This window comes from Scomber japonicus, chromosome 9, assembly GCF_027409825.1.
Source record: "Scomber japonicus isolate fScoJap1 chromosome 9, fScoJap1.pri, whole genome shotgun sequence".
NCBI classification, from domain to species: Eukaryota; Metazoa; Chordata; class Actinopteri; order Scombriformes; family Scombridae; genus Scomber; species Scomber japonicus.
The window spans coordinates 30380466-30401941 of NC_070586.1; the positions used below are offsets into that span (position 1 = coordinate 30380466).

Here is a 21476-nt window from a genome sequence, read left to right on the forward strand (position 1 = left end):
TGAAAGCACCTGCAGCTTCACTCTACACCTCAGGTAAGGAGATGCTGCTTCATGGGCACCTGCTGGACTTTTTTACACTAGAGCGGAGTAGCAACAGTGACCACTATTAAACCATCTGAAGAGATTTTATTAAGTGTAAATAAATAGGACTACTGCTCTAGATGAGTATCATAAATAACAGCTGTAAATAGAATAAAAAGCACTCCATCAAGTAATCTAACACGTGCTCGACTTGGGTTTTTTCTAGAATGGACTTCCAAATGTTTGCCCTGGTGATGCTGTTCCTGGCCTGCGTGGAGCAGGGCCTGGCCTCCTGTGTGGTGGACAGCTTCACTGTCAAACAGGACTTTGAACCACAGAGAGTGAGTACAGAAATACAATTGCTCGAAATATTTATACATTCACATCTAGACATGATAGAAGAACTCAGGACGGATCAATTTGGAAATGTAGTCACACACACCTAGAAATGACAGTATATTATGTGTGCGTATCAAAAGAACATCTATATTTATCTTTATGACTTTTTTCCTCTGACAGTATGCAGGAAAGTGGTACGCTCTGCAGAAGAAGGATCCCGAGGGTTTGTTCCTGCAGGACAACATCTCTGCTGAATACACTGTTGGAGATGACGGTTCCATGGTGGCCTCTTCCAGGGGCAGGGTCACTCTTTTTGGGTGAGTGTTTGCAGATTGATTGAGCCATGCAGACATCTATTTAATAACTGTCTGAGTAATTAAAGAACTGAAAGCTTCCATTTCTGCTTGCAAATGTGAACTTTTTTTTCCTTCTCTACTTGACTTCCAGCTTCTGGGTTGTGTGTGCTGACATGGCTGCCCAGTACTCTGTGCCTGACCCCGGCAGCCCCGGCAAGATGTTCATGAACTACCAGGGACTGGCCAGCTACCTCTCCAGTGGCGGTAAGCCTCTTTACATGCTGTACATATATATATACACACACCAGCGCTCCAACACACCTGCACACACAACCACGAAACTGAACTATTTTTCTCCTCTCTTCCAGGTGACAATTACTGGGTCATTGATACAGACTACGACAACTATGCCATCACCTATGCCTGCCGCACCCTGAAGGAGGATGGAAGCTGCGAGGATGGCTACGCCCTGGTCTTCTCCCGCAACCCTCGTGGCCTCCCCCCTGCCATCCAGAGAGCCGTCCGTCAAAAACAGGAGGAAATCTGCATGGCCGGACAGTTCCAGCCTGTGCTGCAGTCTGGTGTGTATCTGCATCTTTCACATTCATGATTAATAATAGATAAACAGTGACTGTGAACCTTCACTTGCATTAAAGTATTTGATTGGTATTCCTAGTAGAAATAGAAGAATAGAAAAGAGAAGAAATAAAGTAAAATATTTTAGTCAATCTCAATTTGTACATGAACTACCTCATATATTTTCTTGTGAGGATGGATTTAATTTTTTTATGTGGTTGTCTGAAGCTCTGTGTAACATTTAAACTCATCTAACACTTCCCTTCTTTCTCTGTTCTTTACAGGAGCTTGTTAAACTCATCCTAAGCTGGAGTGTGATGAGAAGACCTTCCCCCAGACCCCTCCCACCCCCCCCCCCCCCCCCGAAATGAAGACAGAGGAGAATAATCCTGCCAATGCTTTGAGTTTATCATTCGCTATGTTCCAACATCATAGGAGAGAACTATCAGATAAATCCAATTCAAAGTCCGCTGTAAAATTTAAGTAATGATGCCAAAATGCTAAAAGATGATTTCCAAACCAAATCCCATGAAAATTGGTTGAGTGACCACCCGGAGAGTACTGTCACACTGATGGGTAACATCTGTTTAAGCAATCTGTATTGGTGACAATAAATTTTGTAAAGAAACTTGCAGCTGTCCTTGTCTTTGTTAAAAATCACTGTACACAATTTTGATTGGTGGATGATCCAACTTTTACTTATTCATTATAAAAAACACATTCACATCAACATCAGCTTTTCAGTGTCAACAGCTGATGACTAATCTCAGCACTCAGTCACATGATGTATAAAACTTGTATTTTCCTTCCAATGACGACACATGATATGTTTTAGCTTTGAACCCATTTTAACACCGTGGTTAAATTGTTGTCATGGATTTCCCAATGCAAACTTAATTTGGCTCAAAATACTATATTTACATGTTCCTGTGTGCTTGATGCTGCAGGTAGTTAAAAATGTTTCCACAAAGGAAGAAAGTGGTCAATTTCTTAATATATCTCCAGTCACAGAATAATAAATCTATAATTCAGCATCAGAAATGTATGTGAGCTATAAATGCACACTGATGATTACTGCATTCTGTCAATTTTATATTTATATATTTATATCAAAATGACTATTATAATCAAATGTCTTTCAAACAGCTACCATTCAAATTCTCTAGATGAAAAATGACATTTTTACTGTCAAAAAGAACAAAAGTGATATGACTGAAATGATGCTGAACTGCTAACAGATAAACTATAAAACATATTGATCTCTGTAAAAATGAATTTACACTGTACACAAGAATTAAATCATGTTTTATGAACGCTAGCAGAGTTGACTCTGGTCTAATGCTCCTCTGAGTACCTCTCAGGTAGCGAGTACGGTCCAGGCTTTCCCCAGTAGTCCACTGCTCGAACTCTGTACACACCACCAACCTCCTGGTCCACTACAGCACACAACATGGATTATATGATTAGTTCTGGGTCTGGTTATCATGACAGTTTAAAACCAAAACAGTGTTTGAAAGAGAAAGAAAATTCAAAGTTTGCTGCTTTTTGTTTTCACTTGATACTCAACACTTGAAAGTATTTTTGGATCATCTTACCAGGTGAATACACATATGAGGTAAAAATGATGTCCTTGGAGTTAATCCTGTTGAACTCCTTGCTGTCTGTAGACAATTCCACTTCAAATGTCTTAATGCATCTGCAAAGAAATGAATGGTTATTGATCTTCATGACTGCTCCGATCACAAAACAATATTTTTTTTATCCACTGACACTGCATGTGTGGTCCATGCAGATTATATAAACAGTGCATTTCAACACAGTGAATCTACTGCACTCAGTCTACTACTCTCAGTTCTTTACACTGACTGATAAATACAGACAGAATCAAACACGTGCACCTACTTGGAGTCAACACAGTGATCAGACCAGACAATCAGGACTTGGCCTTTGGTGATCCGGATGAAGCGTAATCCATTGACCTGATTAAAAGTCAAATATAACCAAGAACACAGAGAAAAAAAAGTATCATGTCTGAAAGAGCCTAGCTGTCATTGATATATAAAAATATTAATACACAATTTACTATAATACCTTCTCATGAATGGTGGAAGTGTTTAGTCGGCTCAGGGGTCTGTTTGTGTAATTGTAGCGATTGCACACATGAGCTTGATATTTTTAGACCAATGTTTTGAAATTACTTGTCAAAGCACATTTGATATCTTATTCTGCAAGTGGCATTTCAAAGATTAAACTAATCCATCAGAACACACAGCCCTTCTGTACAAAACAAGTCTTTCTCTAAAGCCTGTGGAAGATTTTTTTTTTTATCATAACACTGAATTTGAGTTACTTTCAGGACACGCTGAGGTCAGAGTTTATATAAGAAATCAGAGAACAACCTGTTTTACTTGCACTGATTCAGCTTAACTGTACACACTTACACTACTGTCTTATGTACTGCTTAATACTCTATGAATAAGACTTAAATCCACATATTGGCTTTAATGCTGGTCCTCAGAAAACCAAGCACACCTTTTCATAGGTTTTTATTGGATTGAATCAAAACCCTCTGTAAACTACATACATAACAACATACATAGCACGTGCAAACACAAAGACTAATCACAGTCACTCCACCTCCAGACTGTTTTGGTTCAGTGATACTGACCTGGTCTGGCACAGCTTTAGGCTGAGCACAAACATGGATCAGGAGAACAGAGGGCACAAACAGTTTAGCCTTCAGAGTCAGCGTGTCTCCTGCAGGAACTGGCCAGGGTCCATCAACATGAGGGTCCTGCCACAATGACACATGAGTGGGTCAAAAGCACTAGAACTGAGTACCAGCCTCCATAAATAGAAGCATATTAATTAAAGCTGCACTGAGCCAGATCTCCGTGTAAGAACACCTGGATTAAAACTTTGTACCACTAGGATGTACTGTACAGTAATGATAATCCCATCTGCATTAAAGCAAGAGGCTACACATCTGCCTTGTTTGTCCACATGAGTTTCTGGTTATGTATGAACTTGTATGAGGAATTACTATTTAGAGTAGAGACATTGTCATGAGGTATTTCTGAAATCTACAGTTTGGAAGTATACTTTACTTTTTTGTGTGGAGAAAAATAGATCCTACTTCTTTTTTCTTTCCAAATGGAACTCCAAAATTAAAATTATGTATATACAGTATCTGGTGAATATGTTGTGCATTGCATAAAAACTAAAATATATTATCGCTATTATAATATCATATTGCTCTCCAGTTAATGTTGGCAGTACCTGCAGAGTCCTGAGCTGTCTGAACTGTTCTGCTGTGGGGTAGTCTGGGCTTCCCATGCTCTGCCATAGCTGGTATGGATTGGTCAGGTTATTGTCCATGTAATATGTGACGTACACAAGTCCTGAACGACAGATAAACAACACGTAGATCTGAAATGAAACGACTCGCTCACAGAGAAAAAAGCTTCTAGTCTAGGACCTGATATGTTCATATTAAAGTAGTTTCACCTCATCTCAACTGAGTAAAAAACCCAACAGTAGTGATATGACAGTGTTTTGTCAGACCTGTCTGTGCAGCCAGGCCTTTCAGTGAGACGGTGATATCATCAGTGCTGGTGGAGGTGCTGTTGTCGTCACTGTTGTAGATCAGCACTGCTGCCTGCCAGCTGTCTGATCCGCCGTGTATTACAGGCTGGTGGCTGCTGGCAAGAACTCCCACTGTGCTGTTTTTGGTTCCTGCTGGGCTCAAAACTTGAGCTAGGACCTGGGTCTCTCCTTAAAGTGGAATCACATAAAGGACAGGCAACAGGACCATTACAAACTGGGACATCTACTTATATACTAACGTAAAGAGACGTTACAAGAGACTGTCACCTAACAGAGCCAGCAGACCCATGACGGTGAGGACGGGCTTCCTGATCAGCTGCACGTGAGGCGGGTGGGTGTTGTTAACCTGGAAGCGGGCGGTCAGTGTGCGCTGGGTGAAGGGGTGCGGGTGGTAGCTGAGGAAAGCGTTGTCGTTGCTGAGCAGGGTGTAGTTGATGGTGCTGTTTGGGTCAGCCAGCAGCAGATCCTGATGCTGGTTGATCACCTGTTGAAGAGATGGAGGTAGAGGATTAGTTATGGGTAGATAGCTCTGTAATCATCTCAATACCCTGAAGTCTTTTTAATTAATACACATTTAAACATTCAGATGTCACTTTTGAGTTTACGATGTATGAAAAGTAGTTATTTTGTTGGTTAGTTATTGCATTACTTGCTTTACACTTGAGACTTGTGTACAGATGTTTTGTTAGTCATCTTCAACATCTTCACGGTGCTCTCTCTCATCCTTGTATCTCACCTTGACCACCATGGCAGCGTAGGTCACATCAGCCCTCCACTCCTGAGGTCTGGACCAGCCCACCAAAGGATCGGCCTCGTCATTGTAGACGGGGAGGCTGCGGAAGTTGGGGAAATGCTCCTGGATCTCCCCTACTGTCTGTATCTCCTGCTGGATGATGGGCATGGAGTAGCCTCCTCCCTGCAAGACAGCAACAGAAAATCACAAATTTATAAGAAATTATTATGACAAACCATTACAAAAACCTAATCTCTGCCTGTATTATCCTAATGAACAACACATTCATATACACATATTATTATTATTATTATTACACAAAGCCCAGAAAAGCCCACCTTCTTGTGCAGAGCGATGTAGTCGATTCGGACCCCCGTCTCTCCAGTGAAGTAGTTGGTGCCATTGTAGCAGTGCTGGAGCATGGCCCAGCAGTATGGTGAGTGTGGGGGGGAATGACAGGAGTCTCCTGGGCCCCCGAACCTCAGCAGACTGCTAGCAGAACGCAGACCCTCAGAGCAGGCATCATAGTAGTTTAGAAACCCTAAAGAGAAGTGGAGCAGAGTTGACATTGATGTACAGAGCTAATAATAATAGCTACATTGAAAACCATTCTAATCATAGCTCATATGATGCATTACAGGCTTACCTTGAATAGACACTGTGACATTATCAAAGTCGTGGTTGTTGGGCTCATTCCATGTTTCAAAGTTCCAATGAGAGACGCTTCCTAAACCATATCTGTCTGTAATTCAGAATCAATAATACAGAAATATACATCTCACTATAATCATAACACTCAAATATGTTAAATCAGCTGGCTGTTGTTTTTCAGATTTATATATTTATTGAACATTATTATATTTTATGGTATAAAAAGAGCATAAACAACCCAATAATGATGATAAAGTAATGGTGCCACTAACTCACCGATGTATCTCTTGGCTATGAGATAAATCAGGTTTCTCCACTCGACCACTTGTGCTTTGTCCTCGAAATCGGTGAAGTAGTTCGAAACACTGCCCATCAGTTCAAAACCTGAGAGCCAGAGGTGCAAATATTACATCTCCCATACTTTTAGAAACATGTAACAAAGTGTAATGAAGATCAACAAAATCACAATTAGTCAGCAGGTTTCTTTTGATCACATATAAACCTATTATATTTATCAGCTTTAGGTAACATTTGTACAATGCTTTGCGCTGATAGAACTCTTCTTTGGATTCTTAATGAGAACATTTAGGATAAGAGTGCCTTAATAATATTCATATTGTATTAATATACACTCATGTAACAAATGATCAAGAGAGAATGGCCCATTTTCATCACAGAAAGTGTTACAGCACAATACTGGAGGCTGGTCAAGACAAAGATAAATAGAAATAGAAGGAGTTTACACCAATATCACCATTATGATGCCATGTTTTCCAGTTTGGGGTGGTGGTTCAGTACCTGGTTGGAGTCCATTAACCCACAAGAGTTCTATCAGCTGGTCCAGCTTTGTAAAGTTGTACTGGGGTTGTCCTCCAACATCTCTAAAAACAGCAGAATCAGACAGCTGTGATCTCAAACTATGAAATATTCTAAATGGCATGCTTTCTTTCACGTGAGCATATTATTATAGCTGCTTTAATATAGCTTCACTTACTGTGCTGTGACCAGCTCCAACATCCAGTGTATCCTGACCTGCTGGATCCCTCCATGGGGGACTGAGCCCACATAGGCCAGGTTCAGCTCCTGGTCAATACTTAGGTCAAACTGGTGGGCCTCAGTGTGAGGGAGAGGGGGACTGGATACAAAGAGCCAAATACATTTACAACATGGTTTATATATATCAGCTTGTTCATAGACTTAATATGAAAGTGGAGCCCAGTAACACTTCAGTCTTGATTGTATTTAAACTAAACCAATCTCCATAGAGAAAAATGACATTTTTGAAAAGTCTTACTTTTTGTAAAGCTGCTAACTTAGTATGACAATATTTTACTACTTCTTGTTCAACAGAGACGTCTTCTGATAAATTCGGTAGGTAACATACCAACAATCATCTCTTTATTTCAATAACAATTCACTTTCTGGCGTGATGCACACTGTGTATTTAGCTGGTTGCTGATTGTGGATGAAACTGTTTCTATTGGACCTACCAGAAACCAGTGCTTCTCCAGAAGTGTTTGAGATCTGCTACTGGTGTCCCCACGTCAGCTGTGATCACATAAGAAGCTCCTGAAGTGTGGCTGATGTGAATGAGAAACACAAACACAGACAAACTTTTCCACTGCATCTCTGCTTATTATCAGCATGGCAACTTAGGAAGTGTCGCAGCGTGAGGAGCCCGTTAACTCCCGACTAGCTTTACGTCATCTGCGAGTAACGTTAAATTAATACATTAAGAAACTAGATCATAAAAAAATCATGAGACTAAAACACAATATGACTAAAACATTTCTGCTCAAGCACTAAACTGCAGTCGCAGTCAGCTGACTGGGATGACGTTTATAGTCTGCGACGCTATTGTAGTCTTTCATGAAAGCAAGTGGTGTCCTCAATATCAGTAACGCTGAATACATTTGCAAACATCAAGGGTTACATTTTTCATAAAGTTGGATGATTCATATAGACAAAATCATTATCTTAGAACTAGTAATATGTGCCAATAATATTCTTCGAGTTAGCTTCAGAAAGGCGGTAAATATGATTCATAACGGATTTGTAAAGTTAATTTGACCCATTCTTATAGTGGTACCAATATGAACCCAGAATAACGCTTTACAGACCTCCTCCAGTCATATTTGAAGACATAATGCTGAGTAATATGTGTAATATAATTTTACACACACACACACACACTTCAATTAACAACTTGAAAATGATTAAATTTCCATTAACAAATACTTCTAATATCAGGTTAATACCAGACATTTAAATACAAAGAAAGAAGTTAAAAGTCTCTGTGGTCAGATTGACAGCATATGAAAATGATTTTTATGACACATTAAACGACTAGGAGCTGTTAATGGGACATTTATTTAAAAAAAAAAAAACTTGGGAGAATCAAGAAGACATGAAAGGAAAAAATTCAGATGTCATTTACATTTGAACTCAAAAGATACTGTTAAACAGCTTACAGTTATACACAACCATTTACACAACCTGTACAAATATTTTTTTCCCGCAAAATTTGCAATTTAAATTCAAAATAACTTAAATAGGTTTCTATGTCAAAGTGCAAATCCTTATGCGTGGGATGTCTGTGAGTAAGACCATGGCGACGACAGGGTGCTTTAAATGAGTTCACTGGCTATCTGTTGTTAACTTGGAAAGCATCACATGCACATTTCCAACATGGAGCTGATTTGACTGTGATGAAGCAGTCTGATATAATGCCTTTAAAATGTACAGCATCTGCACCTGTAGGATACCCTTGTGTTATTTATGATGCCTTATGTTGCTTTTAAGCTCATACAAAATCAATATTGTAATGTCCATAAAACTGTCTCAACGTCTGTGATTTGACAAAGTGTCCTTTTCAACTGAGCGTGTCCAGTCCTGGATAAAAGCACTAAAAAAAGAAAAAGAAAAAGAAAACAGTGTAGTGTTCTCGGGGTGAAAGTCAGCATTACAGCAAAGCAACAATGCACTTTTACCTGTTTGGTAGTGTTATACATTAGCATTAAAATCACAGTTACCAGAGGCCATTCTATACAGGATGAACTCAGATACGGTGGGGCAGTAGTAGTAGTCCACAGGCTTCAGGCTTTGATAGTGAGACAGTGTATGTGTGTGTGTGTGTGTGTGTGTGTGTGTGTATGTATAGAAGTGAGGCGATTCTCCACAGTCACATGGTATTATAATGCTGATAACTTCATTGTCCCTACACGCCTTCTCCTGATCTGTGAGGAGGGAGAGGGGGATACTGAAATAACTAACCCACACGCGCTGTTGGGCTTTACATGCTTCTGTGTTAACATGCAGCCGATGCAAAAAAACTAAAAACCAAACAAACAGTGGAAACGGACGTGTCATCACCACGAGTAGGAGAGTATTATACAGCATATCTGCTCACGAAGCACTGGTCACCATGGATTCTACTGGATAGGAGTCTGGAAATGTGTTTTTCGTAAATAAAAAGGTTTTTAGGCATTTGCAATACAAAGGAGAAGATAACGAGCATCGAGTCCGTGTGTGTTTGTGTGTGTGTGAGAGTTGAAGTAACTATGACTTCTGCTCAGCTCCTGCAGCAGACTGGGCTGCAGTCTCCGGTTTAAGGATCTGGTAGGTGATGAGGTACTCTGGGTAGGCCTGAAGGAAACACAAGATGAGAAATTAGCGACCGTGACACAACAAGTGTTTCAAGTATTTAAGATAACAGCATTTACAGTATTTGGGAGGCAGAGATTTTGCAGATGCTTTTTTTCATATTTACCTGCTCTCCTCTGTAGATGACATACTCCGCATAGGCCAAACCATTAACACTGGGCCGCCCAATCACTGAGTGGTGTCCTGGGGGGGCGTGAGCCATCTTCATGGCACTGAACTGCAGGAAAGACTTTCCCAGAGTTACTCGGCAGAACAGCATCTGCCTGAGAGCATGAAAGAGAAAAGAAAGGTCAGCCAAATAATGCATAGAAATCCACCAACATTACAATTTTCCTACCAAAATATTGTGGCATTGTGAAATTCAAAATTCAGTAAACTCTTAAAAGTCAAGATCACCTGTGGCACAGGTAACAGGACCGGTCTTTGTGCGTTGGGCAGCCCGTGCCACCACCGATGCCGTACACATACTGATTGCTTTTGGAGGAATTCTCAGCAAAGTAGATCCCGGCTCCAAACATCCCTCCTATGTAAGCGTGGCGCTCATCAAAGCCTTTGTGGATAATGGCGTTGATGAACGGGGAACCTGAAAGAAGATGTGAGAACAGAGATTTGTGATTAATGACAGAATAAATCTACTAGAATGTGTATCTAAAGCCACTCACTTGCCTAACTTGGTGGCATTGTAGATTAATATCATCAATACTTTGCTCAGATGCATTTAATCAATGCAGTGCAGATTTTTAGATATATGTGGATATGATCTGTGACAGTCTCTCAAGTTTGCACATGCTAAGATAATTAAACCTTTTAAAGACCGTACTATAAATGGACATGACGCTAAAACAAACAGATGATGTGACAGTGGGTCATTACCGTGGAACAGCATGCGCTCGTTGTGGTGGTTGTGGTTCTCGTCCGCGATCTCTTTCTGTCTGTGAGTATAACGTTCCCTCAGCTTCTTGTTTACCACTTTCTGGATCTGTGGACCACAACACGTACACACATTTAAAAACAAGACGTCTGATGCCACGTCTGCTTCACATTTAGAATTATATGTCAACTGCTGTTGAGCAGTTTTCATTGGAGCTTCTGTCTACACAGCAGAGTTGTTTACAGTGAGTCATCAGTTGCCTGATATCAAACAGAGAGAAGAGGTTCAGAGAGACTCCTGGTTCAGACCTTGATGATGTTGTATCTGCTGAACACGCCGCCTGCGTTGCCCCCGTCTCTGTGCTCTCTGATGGTGCTCTGCATCTGAGGGACACACACAACACAAACATCTGTTATAATACTGCAGCGACCAGCCTGGCAAAGCTTTCATTGAATATTCATTGAATATGCTACGCTGAGATATGATTATTTTAATGGTTTATTACAATTTCTGGCCTTAGTCGTAAGCAAGCTACTGTACACAATTAGGGTAAACATTTGTGGAAATGTGTGAAGTTTGTGAGGTAAATATTCTGTTCTGTTTCAATACAAAACTCATTAAATCACACTATCAAAGTGTAAGACATTGAAATCAACTCACCTCCTCCTCCACAGACTGATACTCCTTGTCGTCTGGGGCGAGGTCTATCAGGATGGTGCCCTGGTTGGCACAATGGAATGTCAGGTACGGGTTGGCACCTGGAAAAAAGATAAACAGTAGTACAGTTACATTTAAGCCCCCCTCAGTCAGATTTAAAAATGTCCATGGACATAGCCTCCTCACCCTGCTGGCCGCCCAGCAGCCTCTCAATACCCTTGATGAGCTTGTGTCTGTGGCCGTAGGCGTTAATCCCAATCTCCTTCAGCTCCTCGTGGCCCATGTCAGCCAGGACATCTAAGGTGATCTGAGAAAAGGGAATAACAGCTGGTTTATCAATTGGTGACAAACAGTTCAATCAACACAACACCCTTTGAACAGGTAAATGAAATAAATGAAATGTTCCCTCTCTAAACCCACTGCCTTAAAATTTCAGCATTAAAGTTGGTGTTTAAGACAACATGTCTCAGTTACTGACCTGTTCCCTCTCAAAAATGTCCCTCAGGTGCTCCAGGCCCAGACTCTTCATGAATTGACTTATGTTCATGTCCAGCATTGCCACTGTAAAAAACCAAACACAGTAGAGTTAAATGAAAATTAATCAAAACATAAAACAGGGTTGTTGCAAATCCTAAATATTCTGTTTCCTCCAATTTTAGAGAGTGTAGCATCAATGGGTGAAGAGGTAGAACCGAGAAACTTACGTTCTCCTTCCTTGCGATCAGTGCCTGTGGCTCCATCTGCTACTCCGGACGACCCTGCGGCGGCGGCGGCGGCAAGCTCTGTGAGCGGTCCTGCCAGGTTGTCTATGCTGCTGGCGGCCGACAGGCAGGATGGCGTGGAGGCGGGGGAGATGACGGAGGCACTGACAACTGTGGCCTGGGGCTTGAAACAGCTGGGCAGAGCATCTGGTGGCATGGCGTCCATGAGAAGGGCCCTGATGTCGTCAGCCTTAACGGGAGAGAAAAGAATAACTGGTTGAAAGTGAGGCTGATAAAAAGCTCCAGAAACTAGAATAATCTTTTCTATCATTATGGTCCCAGTCTGATGATGTCTGCCTAACAGAATCCATTACCGTGGCCAGATCCAGGGCAGTCTGGCCCTCTTGGTTCTTCATGGTGGGGTCGGCTCCGTGAGCCAGCAGCAGGGCGCAGAGCTGTGTACGACCCTTCTGCGCTGCTTCATGGAGGGGTGTGAAAGCCCATTTGTCTGTGGCATTCACACATGTATTATACTTGATCAGCAGGGCTGCAATGTCCACATGCTGTGAGGAAGAGAAGACAAAAAAAGTAAGTCGGTGTCCAAATCTGATGCTATTTTGATGATTTTAATCTAAAGCTGATAAAATCATCTGTGCACATATTTCAATCAATGTGTTTGTGATTTTGCTGTTGAGGCTGACCCCATAAGAAGCAGCATTATGGAGAGGGATGAGGCCTCCTTTGTCCTGGGCGTTGACATCGGCCCCGTGCTCCAGCAGGTACTCTGCCACTTCGAGGTTGTTGTAACCAGCTGAGGAGAAGATACGGGAATCAGAGGAAGAAAATGTGCTTTTCTTGTAACATTAGCACAAAGTATGATAACCCAGAAACACGCTGAAACGGCGATTATTAATTACCTGCAAGATGGAGCGGTGTGGAGTTGCGGCCCTGGGTGTCTCTGCAGTTGATGTTCTCTGGGGAACAGAGTTTCTGGACCCGGGCCAGACAGCCCTTCTTAGCAGCATCCAGCAGGGCAGCATCACCCCTCAGCAGGTCCTGGATGTCTGTGTCTCCGTCTTTCACCATGTCTAGCGGCATGTTGCCGTCACGGTTCTTCTTGGAGGGGTCTGCTCCATGCTGGAGACAGAAGAGATTGATTATTTTTCTTTTTATCTATTTTTTTTAGGATTATAGTATGGTCAAAGTCAACATCTAGACAGACATTGCATTGACAGGTGACTGTGACGGATTCTCACTTTGAGCAGCAGTTTGCAGATCTCATATTTGCCTTTGGCCGCAGCCTCGTGAAGCGGTGTGAATTTCCACAGGTCGGCCACGTTGACTGAAGCTCCGTGTCTGACCAGCAGCTCAGCTACTTCATAGTGACCGTAAGAGCATGCGTTGTGGAGAGGAACCAGACCGCTGGTGGAGGGAAAAAACACAAGTGAAAATCTACTCACCAGAATGCTGATGTGTTGTGAACTTACTGGAAAACGTCAAATAAAAACAGCAAAAATATAAAAATGCATGAGATGTGTTTAGATGTTAGCTAAAGATCTCACCCCTTGTCCTTGGCATGGACATCAGCTCCATGGTGCAGCAGGTATTCTACTACAGCCACTCGGTTGTAACCGGCTGCAAAGTGGAGAGGAGTGGAGTGGCGGCCCTCCAAATCCCGACAGTTGACGTTCTGAGGGGTGCACAGTTGCTGATGCACACAGAGACAACATTACAATTAACTGTATGTAGTTAATTGAGCTTCAAAAGTCAAGAAGAGGAAACAGTGAACTTACTTGCACTGTGTCCAGATCCCCAGCTTTGGCTGCCTCAAGAAATCTGTAGTCCACATCAGAGTTACGTGTGGGAACATTTTCTGAAAGTAAAACAGTTAAAATAAGTACACAGAAAAGTAAGAACCCCATTAATGTGAAATACCACGATCAGTGTTTAAATCTGGTAGATTCCTCTGAAGAGACATTTTAAAAAAGCCAGAATTCCCATTAATTCATTCGCATTCACTGTAATTCATTTTATTTTGAGCATAGCAATTCAGTAGTGATGGACTGCATATTCATGCTAAAGCTTAAGAACTACACACAATCTTCAACTGAAATGCAGTGTGTGATTACCGTTGAGAATCTGTTGTACAGCTTCGTTGCCCATCTGTGCGGCGGTGAAACCCTGCAGGGACACGATGGAGGGGTCGGCCCCGTAGCTCAGCAGCAGCTTGCACGTCTGGATGTGACCGGCCAGCGCAGCCCTGTGAAGAGCCGTCTGTCCAAGTGTGTCCACAGCGTTTACCTGGAGTTAGAGGAGGTGATGGGATTAGAAATTGCTGCTATCCCAGCTTACATTTCCTGATACTGACTATTTTAGAAGTTGGTAGTCTTGAGTGAAAAATGTTGAAGCAGGTTAATGAAACAGACCTTTGCTCCGTGTTTCTGCAGCACCTCCAGGATGTCGTTGTGAGCTCTCTCAGCGGCAACGTGCAGGGGAGTCATAAAGCTGAAAGACACAACAGGCAAGAAGTTGTGTGTTTAAGAGTGTTCATGATCCCAGCTTTATATTCTCAACTCGTGGTGTGCTTGAACATGAACTTAGTATAACCTTCTTCTCTCGTATGTGGAAGACGTCACTTTTTCTTATGAAACTCACACAGAGCACAATGATTGACTGTATTTCAAGTTCTTTGTTATTTTGTGTCTTTTCAGGAGATGCATTTTCATTCAGTAATCCTTTTCAAGTGGTTCAAATCTCACCATGGTACTGTTGGCCCAAATCTTTGGTTTTTGGTTTTGTGGTTGGTGTTTTATTTGTATGGTTGTTTCTCTATAATTTAATTGTTATAAATCCTGACTGTACGTTTCTATGTTTTACAATCAATGTAAGATACTAAAAGTAAATGGCATGAACTTACTCTTTGTTCTTCTCATTGATGTTGGCACCTTTACGCAGCAGCAGCTCAGTCACTTGCTTCCTCTTAGGATGGGGCGAAGCCACAGCGCAGTGCTAAAATACACAATGACATTAAATTCATGTAGAGCAGACCGGCCAAACCTGGATTAATGTTTAAAACTGCTACCTCTGAGCTACAGTATTAGTAGATCACCTTCAATTCAACACATTTTCCTCAATATTTAACACCAGGACATTTTTGTTGTCAATAAGTGAATATTTTATGCCAATGAGGAGTCAGTATTATTTAATTCTAATTTGCATTTGAATTTGAAAGCGATCTTGAGCCGCTCAGTACTGACCAGAGCTGTCTCGTTGGTCTGAGGGTGTTTGAAGCTGATGATTTCCAATGCCAGGGTCTTCTTCACTTTGGCCATGTCTGCCTCCCGGGCCGCCTGCAGCAGTGAGTGACCTTTAAACTCATCTACATGGAAAGTAAAAGAGAAAAAGAAAATTACTTTTGTACCAAAGCTTGAGTTTCAAAAAAATGCAGTTTGAGTGACAGCCACGTTATTAATTTGAGTTGACAATGTTACATTTTGTAGATAAAAAAAAAAAGGCTGATATGAACATTTTTCAATCTGAAACTGTTTATCTATTGTGTGACTCACAGGTGAGCCTCTCTTTCAGTTCTGGAGTTGGGGCCATGTCCACAGCGCTCTTGCTGTGGCAGTTGAGCAGGGTGGGGTCGGCGCCGTGGCTCAGCAACAAAGAGCAAACCTCCACGCGGTTCTTGGACGCGGCCTCGTGGAGAGGAGTGAACTGCCACAAGTCCATGGCGTTCACGCAGGCTCCGTGCTGCAGCGGTGGTGACAGAGTGGTGAGAGAAGAGCACGTGTGCAGGGGAGGGAACTGACATTTGTTTAAAAGTATGTGCATTTTTACCAACAATGTAAAATAACAAGACTGCTAAATTACAGTTTACTGTCTAAATCCACATTTGTTTTGTGTGCAAGTTTGTGTTTGTTGGATTCAATGATACTGAAAAGGCCAAACTCATCAAATACAGAAGTGAAACTCGTCATGGGTCTTACTTTGAGTAGAAGCTCTGTGACCTCAAAGTGACCATAGGAGCACGCGTTGTGAAGGGGAACGAGGCCGCTGTGGGGACGAGACAGTCGGGTAAGTGTCATAAAATATGACCAAATGAGAGATTAAAATTCCTCAAACGTCTGTGATGTCTCACCCCTTGTCCTTGGCGTGAACGTCGGCTCCGTGCTGGAGGAGGAGCTGAACTATGCGCACTCGGTTGTAGCCAGCGGCCAGGTGGAGGGGCGTAGACTGAAAGAGAGGACAGCTTGTTAACGCGCACACACACATGCACACACACAAACACAAACAAGGCTGGTTTATTGTGTGCTGCCTTCGATGGCCACAGGAGCAAGCGGCTGATTAGGGCCAGAAGCAAAAGTGCTATGGCAGGCTATGCTCAGTGAGTTGCAGATGAATATGATGATGCAAGGTCAATGGGAGTTGTGGGCATATCCAGTTCTTTTGCTGTAAGTAAGGTGTCTGACCTGAGTGAGTGACGACAAGCAGCGTTAACCTTGTTACTCTTCCTTTTGGTGAGGAGGTCAGCAGAATAAAAAATATTCTTACAAAGTTAAAAAATATATAAGTATTATGTAGTGAGCCGGCAATAAAAGAACCCGCTCTTGAGTATTAAATTCAAAATGGGTAGAAATTACAGTTGGGTCCCGATAGCTGCTTCTGTTTTATTATCCAGCACTGTCCATAAAATGATTTGTTCAATCTAAATGTATAAATGTTTAATTATGCTTTCAAATGATAAGTGGAGTAGATTCAAAGCTGGATTTGATAAAAATGCTATTGACTCCCAACTGTAACAGGCTGCAAAATAAACTAAATAAGCAGGCTAACAGTTTTAAAAAAGCAATTTGCAAGCTATTAGAAGATCAAATTAAATGGATTTATTCTAGCAGAGAAAAAAATAAATTAGTTTAAGCAAAGCTGCAAATCAAACTTCAATTACTCTCCGTTTTAAAAAGTATAGCTGAGGTTAAGCTTGCAATCGAAAAGGAGGAATAACATTCTTTTTAAAATTTCCATGCAGTGATATTAATAAAAAAACAGCAAGTCAACTGTTAGATCTCAAGCTGAAGTGACAGAATCTGAGTGAGAACAGAGTTGAATCACGGTGGCATCGTTCAGTCTGGGATGAAACAAGCAATCAAAAGTCATTACCATGGAGGGCAAGCATAGCACTAGAATGACAGGCGAGATGTTTTTTTTTTTCTTCATTCATTACTGCATACCGACTGATTCATCATGGAGATGTGAAGTAGACAAACATTTCACAGACACGTATTTGCTTGACAAAATGCAAAGGGGGGAGGCAGGCCTTCAGGCATGCATGAGCCATCATCAGAAAAAAACGAATGAATTAAATAACAATAAAAAACAAATAAAATCAAAATCAAGATGCTGCTGTAAGAGTGAGTGATTGAAAGTTGGAGAAGTTTTGTGGGTGAGTGTGCAGAGGAGAAGACAGACGCTGAAGAAAGCAGGCAGTGGATATTTTTGAGCTCCTCTCCAAAATCCAAAAAAAAAGATGAAGTTGTCACCATGACACCAACCCAACGCATTCACCCAATCACATGCCACACACACACACGTACTGACACACACACACACACGCACAGGAGCATCAGGGTAGGATACATGAGTGACCCGTACACCCAGGTCCATGATGTGCAATTAACAAGTGACAGCCAGCTTATTGGTCAAATAAAAACAATGGATTACAAAAGGAATAAAACAAAAAAAGAGATCACAACAGTGCATCAATCAAGTGGCCGTTATCAAGGTCAACTTACCAGCATTTTTTGGGATGTTGACTGATCGACAAATGTTGCCAGAGTCACACGGAAAACAAAACGAAACAAAAATTACAAAATGACAGTATTCTTTTCACAGCAAATTCTATCCTCCCCTCTTAAGTCACTCAAACACAGGCCCTAGTCATGAATCACTGTTCGATTCATCAAACATGGTTGCTTTGAAAATTCAGTGCGACGCCAGGACAGAGAGGGGTCAATAGGCTTGAGGGTGAGTGAGAGCTCTCTTCCGTGGCTTGTCTCTGTGGCTTTGTGAAAACGGCAGCGACTTTTGTTAATGGTGGTTAAAAAAAATCCACACTTGGCATACTGACTTTTTAGTTCATGCAGACTTTAAATACATTACAACCGAGGCTGGGGAATTGCTGTTGAAGAAAATGTGGTTAGGAGTGCATTAAACAAGCCAGTGATGATACTGTGTTTAGTTAGTGACAGTGGTGGATATTTATGAGTTGGCAATTATGCTGATGAATAGTCAAAAGTATCTGTGGGTTATTAGAAGATATAAAATGGCATCCTGCCAGATAAGAAGGGAAATGCTTTGATTATTTGACGAATAATAATAATAATACATAAATAACTGGAAAAAAAGCAAACGCACAAAAACAGTGGGAGTAAATAAACTGGTGACTGAAGCGGCAATTAAATGCAAAAAAAACAATCCTACACTTAAATTAGCAAGGTTAAACACTAATGTTTGTGTTCCCACAAAGAGGACACATTAAAAAAAGTTTAAAAAAAAACACAAATAAATGCCAATACAGTCTGCTAGATAACCTCCATAAAACACAAGGTTCAGACTAGGCCGAGCTAAACTGTGCAGTCTTGCTTTCTGCTCTGAAGGGATGCTTACGTCTTTAAATAGATACCAATTTCTCATTGGCTTTACTCCAGCCTGAAAAAACACTCACTAAAAAAAAACTCTACACTGTAAATACATGAACCGTTTGGCTACAGGAGTCGACTAGCCACGCCTACACTCAGCGGATGATTAGTGAAGCCCGTAAAATGAAGATTCAGATGTTATGACGGAAGCAAATGGATTTAGTAAAAAAAAAGTCTGATCAGAGGCACACATGCATAATTAGAAAGTAAAAACATCTGCTGTAATAAAACTAATCCTGCTCTAGTCAGATATTAAAGTTCATTCTGCTACATACACATTCTGAAGCAGAGGCCATATTGCTATTTCTGTCATGAACTTTTAATAGACTGCATGGTAGAAAAAAACAACAACCCTGCAACCCTGAACAACATGTAGCATCAAAGTGTTAGACACATCTGTCTTGGTGTTGTATGTTGTGGTTACTGGTGGCAAATTTACCTTCCGGCCATCGCTAGCGTGGCAGTTGACGTTTAATGGGGTCAGCAGTGCCATCAGCTTTTCTTCATTTCCACTCCTGCAATGACATGATTAGAAATACTGGTGTCGTTAAGTATTCTTCATCAAAACCACTGCTACACTGGATTTTAATGAAGACATTAAATACTATCATCTAGTCATCAGAGGTGCAAGTTACAACTCAATGGTGCATTTATTTAATCTGCTTTTTGTGTGTTCTTAACCTTTACACACACACACATGTATTAAACCCATACTACCAGAATATCCTTCGGTGTGATTGTGAGCTTGCGTGATGCTGTCAACCAAACCGCTTCTCAGTTTACCTAACCACTTCCTGTTATTGCTACAAACCCTGCTAAGCGTTTCTGCTCAAGCGGGAAAGACAAATTTAAACCTGATGAGCAGAAATGTGTGCATTTTATGATTCTGAACATTGAGAAACATACGCGATAATGACCAAACATTAACACTTACCTTGCTGCTTCCAGAAGTTCATCCTTCTTGTATTCACCTGGATCAAAAGAAATATTTCAAAGTCAGAGTCAGGCTTGTTAAGCTCTTCTCTAACTTTCATCATGTGGCTTTAATTTTAGCATATAATTAAAAGGAAAGGTTAGGCAAAGTGGATGTGTGCTGTGGTTTGAGGACTACCGGAAAGCTTGTTTTGGATGTCTTGGTTTAGGTGGAAAGGCTTGGCTTATGATGGAAGAAAAAAGACGAAAGAATGTTGACAAAGCACCTGTGTCCTGCTGTTGCTCAGTTACTTGCCTCAGCTCCACCAAACCCTCCTTCCAAAAATAATAACAATGATCATAGATGTCGTCTAACCTGGTAGTCATGCGTAGCCTGCAATGTGACCGCGGGTTCGACTCCAATTTGAAGACATTTTTGTATGTGACACATTACCACAAATGCTTTAAGACACAGAGCTCAAATGGCAAAAATATTTCTATGTTAATGGTGCTCAATCATGTCATCTCCTCTTAAATATAATCATATCACAGTAGATGATAAAAGCATGCACTAATTTAAATTATATTTTGCAGACATACCAGATTTGAACTTGTTCTTGGGGTAATATAATTTTAATAGGAACATAACTGTTGTGATATGTATCTTTCTGTGACATTTATGATAAACTTACATCACCAATTGAGCCTAGTAAAAACCTTATGATGGTTACCAGCCTGCAGGACAAAAGCATGTGTACCATGTGTTGTGTGTAATGTTAAATATCTACAGAATGAAGCTAAATTTCACACTGTACTCATCTGTCATTCTCCTTAGGAATGCAGATTAAATGTCTGAAATGTAGATGAGCAGCTGTGGGGGACTGACCAGTGAGAACAGCCTTAGCTGAAGGATCAGCTAGATCCAGAGCAGATTTTCCATCAGTGTTACGGATGTTCGGGTCAGCGCCGTGTTGGAGTAACACTGTGAAAGAGGTGCAGATGAAAGACAATTTTAATAATGGCTCCCTTAATTTATTCAAATGAGACATTTTCTCTGTTGTGCCAGTCAGTCCTGACATCGTTTTACAACACAAACCTGACAACTGGTGGGGAAATAAACCTTTTGGCATTTTTCTATAGTTTAATTCTAATCCTGCCACCACCAAGGGCTCAAAGTCATTCTTGTGGATACATTGTTAAGCCAATTTCAACAATTATATGGAAAAGTATGACTAGTGCAAGTGCCAATATAGAGCCGTCAAACAGGGCTGCCTGTGCTTGAGCAAATCTGAGGGTGAGTCTTACCAATGCACACGTCTATCTTTCCTTTGATGGCAGCCTCATGCAGCGGGGTGTAGTTCCAGTTGTCTCTGGCATTAGGGTCTGCACCCTGACACAAGAGGAGGCTGACAACTTCTGCATGGCCGAAAGAGCAAGCGTTGTGCAGGGGGATGAGTCCTCCATCATCCCTGGCATGCACATTGGCCCCTGTCTGCAAGAGATGCTCCACCACATCTTTTCTGCCAAAACCTAACCAAAAGAAGATTACTATTAACATAATTCAGTGTTTTGGTTGTAGATGGCGTAAGCAGCATGCATGCACGCATACACATCAGTATAGTAATAACTATAATTTAGATGAATATTTACATGAACGTGAGTGCATTTAAGGTCATTTTGTTGCTAACTAAACATGTCAAGCAAACGTGTGTTGTGTTTCACTTCTTCCTATAAATGTGCAAGTTTCCCAAA

General features: G+C 41.3%; 3 protein-coding genes across 5 annotated transcripts in view; 1 reads left to right on the top strand and 2 right to left on the bottom strand.

Moving 5' to 3' along the window:
* LOC128365399 (poly [ADP-ribose] polymerase tankyrase-1) overlaps positions 1–21476 on the bottom strand; it is a 31332-nt gene that overhangs the window by 9061 nt on the left and 795 nt on the right. The window contains exons 2-28 of one of the 3 annotated variants that reach the window (XM_053326113.1): positions 21030–21254; positions 20611–20706; positions 19747–19783; positions 19252–19327; positions 17907–17927; positions 16256–16350; positions 16104–16170; positions 15681–15867; positions 15372–15493; positions 15032–15123; positions 14541–14619; positions 14244–14415; positions 13908–13987; positions 13677–13822; positions 13371–13536; positions 13032–13251; positions 12816–12925; positions 12489–12677; positions 12118–12364; positions 11892–11974; positions 11600–11720; positions 11417–11514; positions 11065–11139; positions 10759–10864; positions 10282–10468; positions 9992–10148; positions 9768–9867 (exon numbers count right to left, since the gene is read on the bottom strand). In XM_053326113.1, the coding sequence (XP_053182088.1) occupies positions 9781–9867; positions 9992–10148; positions 10282–10468; positions 10759–10864; positions 11065–11139; positions 11417–11514; positions 11600–11720; positions 11892–11974; positions 12118–12364; positions 12489–12677; positions 12816–12925; positions 13032–13251; positions 13371–13536; positions 13677–13822; positions 13908–13987; positions 14244–14415; positions 14541–14619; positions 15032–15123; positions 15372–15493; positions 15681–15867; positions 16104–16170; positions 16256–16350; positions 17907–17927; positions 19252–19327; positions 19747–19783; positions 20611–20706; positions 21030–21254 (3341 nt within the window). In that variant the 3' untranslated portion in view covers positions 9768–9780. Of the gene's footprint in view, positions 1–9362; positions 9868–9991; positions 10149–10281; positions 10469–10758; positions 10865–11064; positions 11140–11416; positions 11515–11599; positions 11721–11891; positions 11975–12117; positions 12365–12488; positions 12678–12815; positions 12926–13031; positions 13252–13370; positions 13537–13676; positions 13823–13907; positions 13988–14243; positions 14416–14540; positions 14620–15031; positions 15124–15371; positions 15494–15680; positions 15868–16103; positions 16171–16255; positions 16351–17906; positions 17928–19251; positions 19328–19746; positions 19784–20610; positions 20707–21029; positions 21255–21476 lie in introns of those variants that run through there. The other 2 variants (XM_053326112.1, XM_053326114.1) reach the window with 2 other exon arrangements.
* On the top strand, positions 249–1527 carry LOC128364965 (purpurin-like). Its single transcript, XM_053325583.1, has 5 exons — positions 249–362; positions 541–677; positions 808–920; positions 1025–1237; positions 1517–1527. The coding sequence occupies exons 1-5, from the start codon at positions 249–251 to the stop codon at positions 1525–1527; spliced, it is 588 nt and encodes a 195-aa protein (XP_053181558.1).
* On the bottom strand, positions 1917–8047 carry idua (alpha-L-iduronidase). Its single transcript, XM_053326116.1, has 14 exons — positions 7713–8047; positions 7217–7357; positions 7021–7103; positions 6499–6606; positions 6218–6313; positions 5910–6112; positions 5575–5754; positions 5106–5322; positions 4797–5006; positions 4512–4633; positions 3901–4026; positions 3135–3211; positions 2828–2928; positions 1917–2668 (listed from the first exon to the last, which is right to left on the bottom strand). Exons 1-14 carry the CDS (start codon positions 7847–7849, stop codon positions 2568–2570), a joined length of 1902 nt encoding a protein of 633 aa, XP_053182091.1. The 5' UTR covers positions 7850–8047; the 3' UTR covers positions 1917–2567.